This window comes from Mastomys coucha, unplaced genomic scaffold (assembly GCF_008632895.1).
Source record: "Mastomys coucha isolate ucsf_1 unplaced genomic scaffold, UCSF_Mcou_1 pScaffold21, whole genome shotgun sequence".
In the NCBI taxonomy this organism is placed as follows: Eukaryota; Metazoa; Chordata; class Mammalia; order Rodentia; family Muridae; genus Mastomys; species Mastomys coucha.
In genome coordinates, this window is record NW_022196904.1 from 154,380,020 (window position 1) to 154,396,826 (window position 16,807).

Here is a 16,807-nt window from a genome sequence, read left to right on the forward strand (position 1 = left end):
TTGGCTAAATAGCATAAGCTTGTTTTAATCATAAAACTACTATAGTACATTCCTATACAGATGGAAAAGATTGTTTAAAAATACAAGGGAAAAAATCATGATGTAGGAAATGTCACTTCCAGTGCTCTGTGCTATCAAACACATGTGTGATTCTTACCATGTCCGTGTAGCTACCGTCTTACAGAGGACAGACTGAACCCCTTTATCAAGAATGTAAATTACAGAGAATGAAGGGTGGGAGAAGGGGAGCACGAGGTGCAATGCTAGAACTGCCAAATCTGAAGTGATTCTCTACATCAAGTAGCAATTGTGCTTGCAAATCCGTAAGAGAAACTCACACGGACAGACGAGATCTGCTTCCTTGGTCTTCTTTATAACTGAATTGGGAGTGTTGAGAGTGCAGTCGGGATCCTGTGAAACTAAAGTGCCCTAGAAAGAAGGCATCGAGAAGTAAGGGAAGTTAAAGTTTACATTTAAAAACCCTGAGGTTACTACATTCAAATTCAGAGTCCTAATCTTTAAGGGGAGGAGGAGAATAACACTGACTACCCTGATGTTAATCTTTGGTAGCCACTCAGACCTAGGCCGGAAGAGACTACGTGAGTGGAACTAATGCCAGTGGAAATACAAGTCTGGGAGGCTATGTAGGCCTTGGTCATGGGGCTCTCTGACTGATCCCACCGGTTTTCTGTGCTGTGTCCTAGGGAGGCTGGCAGAGATTCGAATTCTGAAGACTCTTGTATCCTAGGGACAAACTTTATTCTAGAAAAAAAATAAAAGATCACAAATTAGGAAGAATCAATCCCCAATCCTTCCCTTTCCTCCTTTCCTTTCATTTCTTCCTTTGTGGTTTTCTTTTTTTCCTTCTCTCTCTCTCTCTCTCTTTTTTTTGTTTGGAGACAGGATCTCACTCTGTAGCCTCCTCAAATGCCTCAAATATTCCACCCTGCCTCAGCCTCCTGAGTGCTGGGACTTCCGGTCTGCACCATCATGGCCAGCTCCAGAAATTAAGATTATTAGAATGCAAGATTTCCATGATGGCTTCCCTGTTACACACTATTATACATATATAACACACATCCTCTCTCTCTCTCTCTCTCTCTCTCTCTCTCTCTATATATATATATATATATATATATATATATATATATGTATATATATTTGGCCTGGGTCTGGCACAAAGCATGTCCTCTGGTACTCTCATGATGTGATGTGATGGTAGTGATATTTCTCGATGGGTTAGCACTTCCTTTCTATGAGTTCTTTTTCTAGGAAATGACCATGTGTGGTGTCTTTCCTGCATAACTTTAAAAGTCAAAATAATTTACCCTACCCTTCAAACTGGAAGGGTTCTGCTGACATTCCCAAAGAACCTGGTAGAAGGGTTAACCACTAGTGGGAGAGTCGGGTTAGATAGTGTGAAGTTAGTGTCTCATAGAAACAAGAGCCTTTCATATTCAGGATAAGTAGAGGGATTTTTTGTTTTGTTTTGTTTTGTTTCTAGACAGAGTTTCTCTGTGTAGCCCTGGCTGTCCTGGAACTCACTCTGTAGCCCAAGTTGGCCTCAAACTCAGAAATCTGCCTGCCTCTGCCTCCCAAGTGCTGAGAGTAAAGGCCTGCACCACCACTGCCCAGCAATGGAGGGATTTTTTTAATCAGCAGTGTTGACTCTATGCCCCTGCTATACAGTCTTTGCTCAGCTATCAGGATGGGAAACAACCCCAGTATTCATCACAGGAAGAAGCACACTGAGTTAATCAGACTCCCAAACCCACACTAATTGTTGACCAAGTAATGTCACAAGATTCCGTTGTTAAGGATCTCTGGCTGATTCCAGTTCTTAAGACTATTTAACACAGTTAATATTTCACAGGAGTGGTTCTTCTAAAGCAGAGTCAGGAATCAGGAACCCTGTGGTTTCTTTTGAGTTCTGCTGTTGTCTACTTGAGATGATAGACAAGTCTTGTTCTCCACAGTTGTGAAGCAAGATGAAGGAAATGTGCCCTGCAATGTGCCCTGCAGGAGTGGGGAGGAGCTCCTAAAAAGAAAAGAATTTTTTTTTTTTTTTTTTTTTTTTTTTTGGTTTTTCGAGACAGGGTTTCTCTGTGTAGCCCTGGCTGTCCTGGAACTCACTCTGTAGACCAGGCTGGCCTCTGCCTCCCAAATGCTGGGATTAAAGGCGTGTGCCACCACGCCAGGCAGAAAAGAATTTTTTTAAGTTATGCAAATGAAGGATTTTATCCGTCTCTGTTAAGACTGCTTCAAAACAGAGTTAACTTAGAGTAAAAGGCACCCAAGGAAGTAGGAACCTTGAGGTTTAGCAAAACACCAAGATGGTGGTGCTTCTGTGTAAGGACCATTGGATACTTTTGTTAGCTGTGACAAATTTTAGATGAATTTCTCTTGGTTAATGTGTGGGGTGAAAGAAGTTTTAAACATCTGCAAAGTGCTGCATTCCAAACAAGAACGAATTGATGTTGTCTCATCCGAGTTTGTCCTTGGACAACGTGGCCTGCTATGTCGAGGATTTGTTTAAAATTATAGTCACACTGCGTTTATTAAGCACCCCGTCCTTCCATCTATATTTTAGGGTTAGCACCAGCAACACAAGATGAAAAGATCTGTCCGATTTCACTACTGCTCCGCAGGTTCACAAGTGTCGAGCGCTTCCTTTTGGAACACCCTTCTGATTGGCTGAGCCAATGTCAGTGACATCAACCAACTTACTTTTGATTGGAAGGCTGGTTGCTGGGACTGTAGCGTTTGCAGGAAGTCACTTAACTGTTTGAGGGCTGGGAACCCGAAGATGAAGTTCTGTTTAGTCCCTAGGGATGGGCGTAACTGCCTAAGGGAGTTGCGTTCCCAAGCCATGCCAGCTGGCACGTGGGCCGGGAGGCGTGGGCGCGCGCGCGGTTCGGGGCGGCATCTGCGGGGATGCGCAGCCGCTGGTTGCCTGGCTCCGAGCAGTTTCCCTTTTAAATGTCAGCGTTCGGGGCTGGAGGGGCAGCACGCGGCGGCGGAACGGAACGGTCGGATTGGCCGCGCGCCGTAGTTCTAGACGCACCTCTCCACCGAAGGGCCCTTCTGACTGGCAGGGGGAGAAAGTAAACAGAGTTGAATCACCCTCCCCACTGGCCAATTGGAGGGGGCCTGGATTGTGACGTGATGGGATTCTGCGAAATTGTTACTGAGCTGGAGAATGCCGGAGCGGCGCGGCGCGGCAGGACCAGGGGCTCGGCGGCCGTCGGCGGACGCGGGAAGAAGTGTCTCGTAGGCGCGGCGCCCCACTCAGCCCCGGCCCCCCTCGTCCGCGTACTCGGCTGATGCCCCGGGGCGTCAGCTCGGCGGAGAGGCGGTCGAAGGCGTGCGCCTGGCTCGCAGTTGGCTCTCCCTGTGACTCGGACACGTTTGCAGTCGAATAAACTTGCGACCGCCACGTGTGGCATCTCTCCAAGGAACCGGCTCAGGAGGAGGGCGCGCCCATCGTGGGATCGCGCGGGGCGCCGGGCTGGGCGGCGGCGACAGCGGCGGAGCCGGCCGCGGCTGCTGCGTGCGGAGGCGCTGCCGGTTACGTAAAGATGAGGGGCTGAGGTCGCTTCGGCGCTCCCGCGAGTCGCAAGCTCCCGCGCCCCCGCCCCCTCGGCCGCGCCGCACCGCGCTAGTCGTCCGAGGCCAGGGCAGGGCTAGCCGAAGCTCCGCAGCCACCATCAAGTTTGGCCACACCGCCCGGGCTGCCGTCGCCCGCACCATGTCTGCGGCCGCCTACATGGACTTCGTGGCTGCCCAGTGTCTGGTTTCTATCTCCAACCGCGCCGCCGTGCCGGAGCACGGGGGCGCCCCGGACGACGAGCGGCTGCGACTACCTGAGCGCGAGGTGACCAAGGAACACGGTGACCCGGGGGACACCTGGAAGGATTATTGCACACTGGTCACCATCGCCAAGAGCTTGTTGGACCTCAACAAATACCGACCCATCCAGACCCCCTCGGTGTGCAGCGACAGTCTGGAGAGTCCCGATGAGGATATAGGATCCGACAGCGACGTGACCACCGAATCTGGGTCGAGTCCTTCCCACAGCCCGGAGGAGAGACAGGATTCTGGCAGCGCGCCCAGCCCGCTCTCCCTCCTCCACTCTGGAGTGGCTTCGAAGGGGAAACACGCCTCCGAAAAGAGGCACAAGTGCCCCTACAGTGGCTGTGGGAAAGTCTATGGAAAATCCTCCCATCTTAAAGCCCATTACAGAGTGCATACAGGTTAGCGGCGTCGCCTCTCCCCCGCTCCGGGCTTAGCTAACCTTTGGCCGGCCAGCATTCCTGGGCGCCCAGGACACCGCACCTCGGTCTAGAGGCTGCAAACATTTTGGAGATGCTGCTGCTTAACTCTTGCACTCTCTCCTTACTTGGCCCCAACCTTTAGGAGCCACTCGAACCCCCTACCCCCACCCCCACCCCCACCCCAACTGCCGCGCTGAGCAAGTGGCTTTCGTGGCTCGATCTGGAGCCGGCCCGCCCCTCCCTTACCCGCCCCGCCCCCGGGACTCCGTACCCCGCCGCTGCGGGGCCGCCCCACCTGGGGAGACGCTGGCGACAGGGCAGTCAGATGGCGCAGCTTTTATTCCCTTCCCTGGTGGGGTTGCAGCGAAGGGGTCGGCCTGGGAGGGAAGCCGCACTCTGCGTGAATCCTTTTAGGGATGACTAAGGACTCACTTAGCTGGATGGCGGCTACTTTTCAGGGCTTGCCAAGGTGGTTTTAAATTTGGCTAAGAGTCCCCTGAGAGGTTTAAAATAAAACTGCTTCAGGCTGCAGGGGAGACTGATGAAGGAATGGCTGGTGGATTAACTTCTTGACTAGTTAGCTTTCTTTAAGGAACGTGATTCAGTGCTGATCTGTTCCCTTGTGATTTATTTGGTCTCTCACGCCTGAAGCCTAAGAAGAGAGGTGTGGTCTTTGCTGGAGTTCAAGGCCTCTGGGATGAGTGTGGGGGCGTTTCTCTTAGCTGTAGCCCACGCAGCACCCCAGTGTAGCTGTAAGAGCCATCTGCTGTATGGAACGGGCTTGAGGGGCTTTAGTTAGAACCCTGGTCAACTAGCTCTGGTGGTTCTAGTTAAACATGCATAGAAAAAGGTGGAAAGAATTCACATGTGGACAAGTGATGGGATCAGGCAGGGAAGGGTCGTTTGTACCTGTTATGATCAGGCAGCGGGCCTTATCTTGTCCTGAGACAGCATGTTTCAGAGGTTGTTGGCATTGTGTACAAAGGTGTCGAGGGTTTTGGTGTGAAGGTTTGGTATTTTGTAGAAGTCCTGAACCTTTGGTTTCAAAATGATACTCGTTGGGATTTTCGGTTTTGCTTGCTTTTGAAAAGACAATATAGCCACCTCTTTTTTTTATAGCCTTTGGAAATCGAGGAGTCGACTGCCAGCACCAGAATAAATCTTAAATTTCCTAGTGATACTGAAAAACTAGGTGCTGTTTGAGGTCCACATCTAGGTTGCCATATGAAACTGCACCTTTGTAAGTTTGAATTTATAAAGCCGTTTGACAGGCCTGTACCCTTAGTGGGGGGTGTGACCTTTAGTAGGGCTCTGGGAGGTGAACAGAGGTAGATTAACTCAGCGAGTTACTCTCCACAGCTGTTGGGCGGGCCTGGCCATGTCAGCCATGTTCCCAGGGTTCGGTGGTGCCCATGGACGCCCACAGCCACCTTGAGCAAAGGCATTTTCTCCTTCAGGAGGGCTGCCCAGTGAATGGTGCAGGTGGGGAGGTCCGCAGTGCCTACTGTGGCTCAGCAGAGGCTACCCAGCATTCTGGGCCATTTCGGCTGAGTGCTTTTCTCGGGCATTTATAGAAATGGCTGCTCATGTGTGCATGCATGTGTGCTGCTCTTTAATTCTCCATAAGGCACGTCAGCTCAGCTGTTTCAGGAGAACCTTTCACACAGATCACCGTGGAAAAGGAAATGAAGTCAATGGCCTTCCCATTTTAAAATGCTACAGTCATTCCTTTGGCTCTAGTGGTGTGGTGATTTCAGGGGTCTTATGTTTGGGGGGCTTGGGGGTGAGGGTGCGGGACTCAATACTGCTAGTGTGGACAAAAGAAACCCCACCAGCCTCTATAGGTAATGCCCAAAGTGTTTTGGTAAGGAGGTACATGCCAAGTTGAGTTTGTGGCACTTCGTTTTCAGACAGCTTCATGATTGGGTGGGGCAAGCAAGCAGCTTCCTGATTTTTCTCTCTGCAGGTTCTTAAATCCAGAAGGTGCTTGGATCCAGGCTTGGATCCTCTCTGCATTCCGAGAAGTCCCTGTCCCCTGCCACACCCCCGAGCTCAGCCCAGCTCCACACAGTCCCTCTAGATCCCTCCCATTTGCTTGCTTCCTTATAGAGTCTTGTACAGCTCAGCTTCCATAAACCGGCAGCTTTAGAAGTTGAATCATTTCCATTTTTTTTTCTTTTTAATTCATGGAGCGCCGTCCATGATGTCCCAAGGAAGGACACAGTGGAGGTGGCTGAGCTAGGCCCCGGTTTTACCTCTCTATTTTCCTGAGACCCTACAGCAGGTTTTTGTGATTTGGGGTTTGCAAACTGGAGTCCTGCTGCAGAATTTGCTTTGCAGATTTGTTTGCTGTGGACAGCACAGAGTTTATAAAAATTTCATTAGTTACCAGCATCTAAAAAATCAGGATTCTGGCATACGTCCAGATGTCTAGCTTCTCTGGAAAGATCTGGCAAATAATGGGCCCAGATTCTTGCCTAGCAACAATTGGTTTGAACCACGTTTTATCAGGTGGACCTCATCTATTTCTTTTTATTTTTTGGTTTTTGGAGACAGTGCTTTCCTATAGAGCTAAGCCGAACTTGGATTTGAGATGCTCCGTCCCACCTTAAGTGCTGAGGTTACAGGCATGTACACTGGACTTACACTGTTTCCTTGGATTCTCAGAGTCCCTGGCATCCTTCAGTTTTGGAATAGAATAGTTTTGTCTCCCCCAACCCCACCCCCACCCAATCCCCCAAGGACTGTCCATACTGGCAATTCTGACTTGGGTGGACAAGTTACCTTCCAAGGTAGTCAGCCTCTTTCATTATTCTCTCTGGCTTTTGGAGTCACTGTTTGTCCAAGGAGAATCTAGTGTTATTAGAAATGTGTTATGGCTGATGTGGTAACACTTGCCTTTAATCCTAGCACTCGGGAGGCAGAAGCAGATGGATCTCTCCAAGTTCAAGGTCAGCCTGGTCTACATAGCAAGCTACTACAGGCCTGCCAGGGTTATATAGTGAGACCCTGTCTTTAAAAAGTGTGATATGAAGCTACTTACAGGGGCTGCAGATGTTCAGTGGCAAAAGGGATGCTTAACATGCCCAAGGTCCTGGGTTCAATTCTTAGCACCCAAACAAAAGTCCAGGGAGTCTAGATTTCAGGGCCAGAGCCAGCTCTGGCTGTGACCCCAAGCCCTAGACTTTGAGGCCTTAGTGGCTGAAGTGTTGTCACCTTCTCTTTTTAATTTATTTTATGAGCACACTGTAGCTGTCTTCAGACACACCAGAAGAGGGCATTGGATCCTATTACAGATGGTTGTGAGCCATCACATGGTTGTTGTTGGGAACTGAACTCAGGACCTCTGGAAGAGCAAGCAGTCAGTGCTCTTAACCGCTGAGACATCTCCCCAGCCCGTGTTCTGGTTCTTTTTGCCACAGTGTAATGGGATGGATTTCATAAACTACTTTCTTCCTCACAGGTGTATTTCTAGCTAAACCTGACTGAGCGAGGAGGGTGACTTGCCAATGAAACTATTTCTCCACTATTTTTCCATTATGCACCCCCTAAGGAGACTTGAGATGTTGTTTTTCTATAAATGCCCACCCTGTACTCTCTGGTGTCTTAACACTGAAAGCATGAATTCTAGAGCTACTTAGAAGGCCACAGATCATTCTAACACATACCTAAAATTGTTTTCATTTATCAAAGAACTAGTTTTTCCACCTGGGGATGATGTTAACCACCCCACCCCCGTGGGAATCTCTAGTTCCATTTTTTGTTTGTTTGTTTGTTTGTTTTTCGAGTCAGGGTTTCTCTGTATAGCTTTGGCTGTCCTGGAACTCACTTTGTAGACCAGGATGGCCTCAAACTCAGAAATCTGCCTGCCTCTACCTCCCAAGTGCTAGGATTAAAGGCGTGCCCTACCACTGCCTGACTTCTTTTTCTTTTTTAATTAATTCATTTATTATATACTAGTACATTGTAGCTGTCTTCAGACACTCCAGAAGAGGGCATTACATCTTGTTATGGATGGTTGTGAGCCACAATGTGGTTGCTGGAATTTGAACTCAGGGCCTCCAGAAGAGTCAGTCCTCTTAACCGCTGAGCCGTCTCTCCAGCCCCCTAGATCCATTTTCAAGCGCCTTGTGTGGAGAAATATCAATGGATCGTAGAGAGGTGAGCACAGAGCCACATGTAGCTTCCTGTTGAGAAGATAGGTTCCTGAGTTTGTTGGGTTCTTGTGGGTCTGCCTGTGAATTGCAGACAAGGTATATTTCTCTTGAGTCCTTGGATTATTTGGCCTAGCAGAAATCTTCCTTCGAGATGGAGACCTGCCCTGGTGGCTCTTGTTTGTTCCTCGTCTGGAAGAGAAGGAGTACTCCTCCATCTCTCAGTTGCCCCATCTCTCTGCCCCAGCGCTGACAAAGCAGGGTGGCCTTGGGAGCTTCAGAAGCTGGCAAGGATCCATCCGGGCTTCACAGCATGAAATGCAAATGGGGTACAATTACGAAGCACGTGGTTGTTGTTTCCCTGGTTTCCCTCTCAGCGAGCGTGAGTGGGCCCAGGGTTGGAGGAGGGAGGCACTGGAGGAAGCCGAGCCCTCTGGATGGTAGCATCCCTTTGCCTTCAGACACAGTGCTAGAATGGGAGGGAAGTGGACTGTGGGACCCCATCCCTGTCTCGGTGGTTGATGCCTATCCCAAGAACCAGTCAAGTCATTCTGCAGCGTTAGTGGGAAACTCCCTAAGTGAACTTCCCAGGGAGAGGCATCTTAAGGCCTACTGGGAAAGTGGCTGACAACGATCTTCCCTAATAAGTTCATTGAGAGGAAAAAAAACGGGCAGATGATTTCTCGTGCTCTCCCAGCAGGCCCTAAAACCACGGGGCTCTAGCGCTGCTTGGAGGCTGCTACCCAGCCCATCATCTTGGTTTCTGGATGCCTTTCCGATCATTAGCATTGTTGATATTGAGAAACAACACCCAGGCTTGTTGTGTTTCTTAGTCTGGCTTTTATTTTCTCTCTTTCTTGCCTCATCTATTCTCAGGGTTGGGGGAGCTAGCTTACAGCTAGAAACCTCCCCCACATCACCCTCCCACCCTGCCTTAGTGTTTCTCCAGAAAGCCCAGCGCCCACGGAGGAGCGTAAATTAATGCCTAGTAATTGGTACAAAGGCACTTTCTGTTTCTATGCAACACACGCAAAAGGGAGAGAGAAAGAAAGAACCCACAGATGTTAAAAAGGGAAAGAGAGATCCTCCCAGCAGTGGTCTTGGGTAATCCTGGCTCCCAGTCCGCCCCACTTTTTGTTGGAAGTTAGTCACAAGGCCTAGCTTAGTGCACTTGGTGGTGGTAGTTGGTCTAAAAAGACTAGACCTTGGAGGTTGGAAGTGACCTTGAAAGGTCATCTCATCCATCATTTTGTCTATAAAAGAGCATGTGCCCACCCTCTGAGATGGGCTTGTTCTGTGGAAGCATTTGGAAGAACTTGGGAGATTTGGAGGCACATTGCCAGGATACAAAAGCCCTCTAGCCTTCGCTAGCATGTGACTCTAAGCTTCTGGAATCTTCTAGTGCCTGTAGTTTTCAGCAGAAAATGTTAAAGCCTGTGGCTTTCAGCTTGCTTCTGAGTGCTCACTTCTCCCTCCCTTGTGAGCTCCTGAGGCTTTGAATCTGTGATTAACAAGGTTTTATTTATATTGTTGTTTAAAATCTGTGCCTGCTCCAGCCGATTAGAGGAATTAATCAGGTAAAGGGGCTTGGTGGAGTGGTCTAGCCTCTTCCTTTTGTTCCCAGCCAACATCACTTCCTAAAGCAGCTCCAGGCAGAGCTCAGAGAGTCCTTGCTTTCTCTTCCTGGAGGGCCATGAGTTAGTATTTGTCTTGCCTCCTCAGTGAGTGTAGGACTAGCAGTGACATTGGGAGAATGGAGTCCCCCACCAGAGTAGGGAGAAACTTTTTTCTTTTTTAAATGTCTTGGGGTCTTTCTAGGTATTCATTTCCACTTGTTCCTAAACACACACGTTTGTGAGGTGTGTCTTCAAGCCCCCTTTTGTCTCAGCTACCCACTTTCCCCAGGTGCATGCACTTTGGAAGTCTGTGGTAAGAACTGAGAATCTGGGGCTGGAGAGATGGCATCAGAGAGAGATGACTGCTCTTCCGAAGGTCTTGAGTTCAAATCCCAGCAACCACATGGTGGCTCACAACCATCTGTAATGAGACCTGATGCTCTCTTCTGGGGTGGCTGAGTATTACTACAACTAAAAATAAATAAATAAATGTTTGCCGGGCGATGGTGGTGCACACATTTAATCCCAGCACTTGGGAGGCAGAGGCAGGTGGATTTCTGAGTTCGAGGCCAACCTGGTCTACAAAGTAAGTTCCAGGACATCCAAGGCTACACAGAGAAACCCTGTCTCAAAAAAAAACAAAAACAAACAAAAAAAAACAATAAATAAATAGATAAATATTTTACATATATATCATAGACACCCTTGAGAGTCTTAGAATTTTTATTTAAAATTCTAGGTGGACTCAGGATGTTTAGATGATGAGCAACTATGGCAAGTGAAAGGTGTGTTAGATATTGACAGCCATTGAGACTTAGTGAGTGCTATCATACTGGACATGTAGTATGTCTCAGGTCCTAAGCTAAGTGGCTTACATGCGTTTCATTTAAACATCTATCCCATGAGATAGAAATGTGCTGGTTTTCTTGTTTAATAGGAGGAATCAGATGGTGTAGTTAACCTCATTCAAGGTTATGCTGAGATTCCTACTGTTTCCAGGTCTGAGTTATATGCGAGGGCTGTTGACTGGCTTTTTCCCAGTGAGAAGAGAGTCTGTATTTATTCTTATGGCTCTTTTGGGTTTGGCCCTCAAGCCACCATCTTAAGGAAAGTCAACAAAAATAACAGACTCTGACCACGTCACCTGGAACTATTTTCTTCCAACCAGTTAAAAAAAAAACAAACAAACCCAATTTGTCCTTTTTTTTTTTTTTTTTTTTTTTTTTTTTTTTTTTTTTTTTTTTTTTTTTGGTTTTCGAATCAGGGTTTCTCTGTATAGCCCTGGCTATCCTGGAACTCACTCTGTAGACCAGGCTGGCCTCGAACTCAGAAATCCACCTGCCTCTGCCTCCCAAGTTTGCTTTTGTTTTTTGAGACAGGGTCTGGCTGTAGAGCTCATGCCAGCCTGAAACTCTGTCATCTAGGCTGTCTTTCTGCCTCCGCTTCCAGACTGCTGAGGGTACAGGCCAGTGCTGCCACACCTGCCAGGGGCTGGGTTTAGGAATCCATAAATAGGTTGCAAGCAAGAAAGTCCAGACTTGGACTTGCTTAATAGAAAACAGCCTCTGAGCTGGGCGTTGTGTCTCTCACCTATAATCCCAACACTTGATAGGCTTAGGCATGGGACGGCTGCCACGTGTTAGAGGGCACACTAGGCTGCTTAGCAAAACTTTAAAAAGAAAAAATTGATTAAAAATAGAGCTCCAGGTTCAGGAGTTGCTGAATACGGGCATTCAGGGCCCCCTCTCTCTATGGCTTTGCCACCCTCTTGCTGGCTCTGGTTTCATTCATGAGCAGGCTGTCTCTGAATGGTACTAAAATGGCTGCCAAGCAACACCAAACTCACTTCCTGCCAATTCAGCAAAGCCCCACAGAAAGACGACTTCCTATTCCTAATGATTCCGGCAAACAACCCAGGCTGAAAGCCACGGCTAGGCTTAAGTTGTGTGTCCCTTATGAAAACAGTTACTGTGGCAGGACTGGTTTCCATCACATCCGAGACTCTCAGGTCTGAAGGTGTGGGCTCAGAGAAAGGACTAGTTGCAAAGGGAAAAGAGGTGCCCTGTTCCTTATCAGTAGAGGAGAGAGAGGCCAGACAAAGCAAATCGAACACGATGTCCTCTTAGGCTTGCAAGCAGGATGTGCCAAAGAACAGCATTTATTTTCTCTGCTCTCATGAACTTTAGCAGAAAAGATAGGCCGTGAGCGAATGGGCAAAAAGGACCTGGCAGAGAACAGATGATTTCAACACATTTTACAAGTACTCACCTGCTCACAGGCCCTCCTGAGGAGATGATCTGGGAGCCAAGGCCAAAAGCTTCACGGCGGGGGTGTGGTCTTCAGGGGGTGTGGTCTTTAGGGTTTTCACATCAACTATTCCGGTGCTTTGAGGGCTGAAATGAATCACATTTACGCGAGCATTTATTATCTCAGGTGCTATTTGATAGAGAAGGTCTGTGTAAAGATGAGTCATTTTATGTAGTGGTTCCTTATATTCAGATTCCAAAATCCGTTCAGTATGCACAGTACTCAATGGAAACACCACAATAAATTCAAGAAATGGAAAATAGAGCTTAAACACACACACACACACACACACACACACACACAGACACGCATCCACACACCCACACACCCCACAGTGACTTAAATTCCCGGGCTGCCGTAATTTTGTTGTAGCATTTGTATCATTACAGTTTCAAAGACAATAGCAGAAGGAAGCTAGGCATGAAGTGTGAGCCTCTAACCTGAGCATTTGGGGAGGGCTAGGCAGGAGTAATGAACCGGGTCCGCTTCATGTTTGGAGAGCTCAGACCAATCCTTCATAGTTTCTGGTGAACACTGAGCCAGGCGAATCTCTGACTCATTTTGTTGCAGGAATGAGTGAGTGGTTCAGTGGAGTAAGACTCTGCCACCACAACCATACCCTGGTACCAGCCATGAGAAGTCCCCAGAGGGGAAGCTGGAGACAAATGATGCCATAGCATTGCCTGTCTGCCACTTTTAGTCCTCATCTGTCACAGTCTGGCTAGCTGGTAGAGTGGGCATAGTTAATAAGCCCTCCCCTACCCCCTTTCTGCAGTTGGAGAAAAGCTCTAGCTCGGCAGAATAGAGTCACTTCTCTATTTAGGGTCGGCGAGTTTTGTTTTTGTTTTTGTTTTTGTTTTTTTCCTTCGGGTTTTCAAGACAGGGTTTCTCTGTATAGCCCTGGTTGTCCTGGAACTCACTCAGTAGACCAGGCTGGCCTCAAATGCAGAAATCCACCTGCCTCTGCCACCCAAGTGCTGGGATTAAAGTTGTGCGCCACCACTGCCGGGTGGGTCAGTGAGTTTTTAAAGATATGGATTATATAGCCACACTGGCCTCAAACTCATGGTGATCCTTCTGCCTCAGCCTCGCAAGTGCTGGAATTATAGAAGTGACTTGTTAACACATTAAATTGTATTATCTTTCTGAGGTAAAGCTTAAAACAGCCATGCTGATGTGAGATCTCTTGTTTGCTTTACCTGAGTGATAACCTGGAATAGCAGATTCATAGGTTGCTTTGAATTGATCATGGAGGGCATCCGTGTGGCAAACCCCCCTGCAGCTTGGTGGTCTCTGCTGGCTGTAACACACCCGCTGTGTGCCACCTCCGATGCGGAAGAGTAAGATTCTGGGCACTGTGACACTTTTCCTCCAGTGGTGCCTAGTCCTTTCTCAACCCATCTGGAAGGGAGGAAACCCAGGTCTTGCATAGAGGCATGTCCCGCTTGGCCACAGCAGTCCAGCCCCTCCGCTGCTGTCCCAGTAGGACCTTCCTAACCTGGGCTTCCCACACGTTTCACTTGTGGTTTGGTGAGGCTGGGAGATAGATGGCAGCCTTTCCTGAGCACTTCCTGGTCTGACTTTAGAAGGAAGTAAAAAGAGCTCTGGCGCTCCCTAGAGACCTCGGACTTCTGCACAGACACTGTTCTGCGAACCCCATTCAGATCTCACAAGCATAAGGTTGAAAATAACCGTGTCGAGTAGAAAAGACCCATGTACGCCTCAAAACGCAGCCACAGATCTCACTATGAACTGCAGGGCTTCATCCCTGATGGTGGCTGGCATCGTGCCCAGGAAAGATGGGAATTCCAAGTACAGTCTGTACTGAGGCCTGTTGCTTCTGCAGTGTCACAATTGTGACCAAGCAGAGGTCAGGGGCCATGGGCACTCCAAGGTCTTGGAAGTGTCCGCAAATTCAGAGGGAGTAAGCTTAAGATGCATAGCTTTTTGCTTATTGAGACAGGGCTTCGTGTAGCCCAGGCTAGACTTAAATTTATTAGGCTATCAAGGGTGACTTTGAACTCCATCCTCCTACCTCAGCCTCTCAAGTTTTGGAATTTCAGATGTGTGCTACCTATAGCTCCTGGCTTGGTATTCTACATTAAAAACAAACAAAGCAAAGCAAAGCAAGGCAAAAACCCCTTTACTTAGAAACTGAAAGTTAGGGGCTTGGGGGTGGCCACTTAACTACCTGAACAGTGAATGCGCCCTGCCCCCACCCCAGGCAATGTATATGCAAAGAAGGGCCAGGAAGACAGTGCAGCCCCACCCCCACCCGCAGGCAGGAAAGGTTCTTTCTGTTCAAGCCTTGGCTCTTTTCTCTCACCTCCTATCTTTGTGTGCACAAAACGGAAGCAAGCATTCGAACTTGGTTTGAAACTGGCCATGCACTGGTACAGTGTCTTTGGGAGAATCATCTGCCCCGTGAGCTAGTTGCTCCTGAAACCTGACCAGTTAGAAAGCTCCGTGCTAGAATTTCCAAATCTCTAACTGACTTAAACAATGCCTTTTAGTGAAGTGTACCAAGAGGCAGCCCTTTCTTGTGTGTGTGTGTACATACACATACATACATTCGCGGTTGAATTTCATAGTTTGCTTCTGCACTGGTTTTAGAATTTCTGAGATGAGGCCAGGAGACTCAGTTCCTACTGGGCTGAGTACCTGAAGGCTCAAGAATCTTGTCTGTCATCTTTCCTTGGAGTTTCAGGAGGCTGTGTGTTTCTCACAGATCTATTGAGTGTAGGGTTCATGCAAGCAGGAGCAAGCAGGTTTACCCCATACATATACCAAATGGCTGGCATGACGTATGCCCTGGGACAGACCCGTTTCCTTTTAAGAGCCTACACTGGTGCACAAGCTGCTTTCCTTCCCACAGGGACCTGGCAGCAACATCTCACATCAAAGCAACACAGCAAACATAAAAATAGCGAAACCACCAAGGCTACAGGAGAAAGATGGAGCAGGTGGTACTCGGATGGGTAGCTGTGGGGGTTGGGGGGGCAGGATTGTTCCTTCAGAGGCTGCCCGGCATCCCACTCGCTCCTTCAGAACATCTTTGGGTGTGGCAGTACTTCCGGTGAACAGGAGGCTTGTCCTGCCTTGATTTTTGAGTCCAGGGTTCACGGAAGTGATTTATGCAGGAGAAGGTGGAATTCTGTCCGGGATGTTCACAAACTGGGCTATGTTGGATTCGCATTTTGAGAACACTGGAGAATGGAGGTGCTTGTTCTGCCCTGCAGATCCACTACGGGTCGGGGGAGGTGGCTGCCAGATATTCAAGCAGGGCTTTGTGGGACCCACCACGTCCAGCACTATGATTGAGGCTGTGTTCTTGGACTGGCCCTCTTCCTAGGAAAGAGGGCAGTAGTTGGACAGCTCTGCTGATGCAGGGCGTAAGACATCGCTCAGGAGGTGGGGTGCCTTTTGTCTGTTCTTGTTAGGGCCGTTTCTAGGTCATTAAAAAGGAGCAGGGGAGGTGGGGGATGGGTGAGAAGACAAATGTATATCCTGAAAGGTTTTTTACTTTCTAATGAGTTGAGTAGGAAACAGTGGCTTCCTCTTTCTTGTCTTGGACACCTAGAGTACCCACTAATTTCTCCATAGAAACTACACATCTCTGCTCCCACAGAACACATTGGTTTTTTTTAAGGGGGGGGCTATTTTGTTTTAAAACAGGGTCTCATCACATGGCCCATCCTGGCTGTCCATACTCTGTAAGCTGGCTTTAGACTCCTAAATATAACCTGCCTTTTTTTTTTCCCTTTGCCTTTTTGGTTTAATTTTTTAAATTTTATCATTAAAAATTTTTCGATAATTTATTTTTTTATTCACTTTACATTCCAGTTGCACACCCCCTTCTCCTAGTCCTGCACTTAAAAATCTCTCCCTCACTACCCTCTTCCATCTGTACTGAAGCCTGTTGCTTCTGCGCTTTCACCATGACTGAGCAGAGCTGTTGAAGGTCAGGGCCCGTGTGTGCACTCCGAGGTCTTGGAGGGGCTAGCAAATCCAGAGGGAGTAAGCTTAAGGTCCATAGCTTACTGTCTTGGCTACTACCCTATCCTAGCACATCTAGTCCCAGCAGGACTAAACCAGGCAATCCAGGCAGGGGATCCAATGGCAGGCCACAGAATGGGAGACAAGCCCTTCTCCAGTCGTTAGGGGACCCAAGTGAAGACCAAGTTGCACATCAAGAAGAGTCTTACTAAGTAGCCTGACCTCAAACTCTATCCTCCAGTCTTAGCTACCCAAGTGCTGATTTATAGGCATGGACCACTGTGAGCAGCCTTGAAATAACTGATAACCTATGGAATAACTTAAGCTCAAATGCATTTTTATTTTCAGGAAGTCATATTCGCATAAGAACATACTAGTGCCGGGCGGTGGTGGCACACACCTTTAATCCCAGCACTTGGGAGGCAGAGGCAGGCGGATTTCTGAGTTCGAGGCCAGCCTG

General features: G+C 48.4%; 2 protein-coding genes across 3 annotated transcripts in view; one reads left to right on the forward strand and one right to left on the reverse strand.

Annotated features, from left to right (window-relative positions):
- On the reverse strand, nt 1-3,937 carry LOC116103665 (CASP-like protein 4A2). 2 transcript variants are annotated; one of them, XM_031389955.1, is made up of 2 exons: nt 2,728-3,937; nt 1-429 (listed from the first exon to the last, which is right to left on the reverse strand). In XM_031389955.1, exon 1 carries the CDS (start codon nt 3,748-3,750, stop codon nt 3,337-3,339), a length of 414 nt encoding a protein of 137 aa, XP_031245815.1. In that variant the 5' UTR covers nt 3,751-3,937; the 3' UTR covers nt 1-429; nt 2,728-3,336. The 2 variants fall into 2 exon arrangements, with proteins under 2 accessions (XP_031245815.1, XP_031245816.1); XM_031389956.1 differs by lacking the exon at nt 1-429 and adding an exon at nt 453-762.
- Nucleotides 2,962-16,807, forward strand: part of Klf9 (Kruppel like factor 9) — a 27,962-nt gene continuing 14,116 nt past the window's right edge. Inside the window, exon 1 of the mRNA XM_031389954.1 lies at nt 2,962-4,253. Coding sequence (XP_031245814.1) covers nt 3,749-4,253 — 505 coding nt within the window. The 5' untranslated portion in view covers nt 2,962-3,748. The remainder of the gene's footprint in view (nt 4,254-16,807) is intronic.

Coding starts and splice junctions, on each gene's coding strand:
- LOC116103665 (XM_031389955.1), bottom strand. CDS start 3,750: ATGGTGCGGGCGACGGCAGCCCGGGCGGTGTGGCCAAACTTGATGGTG.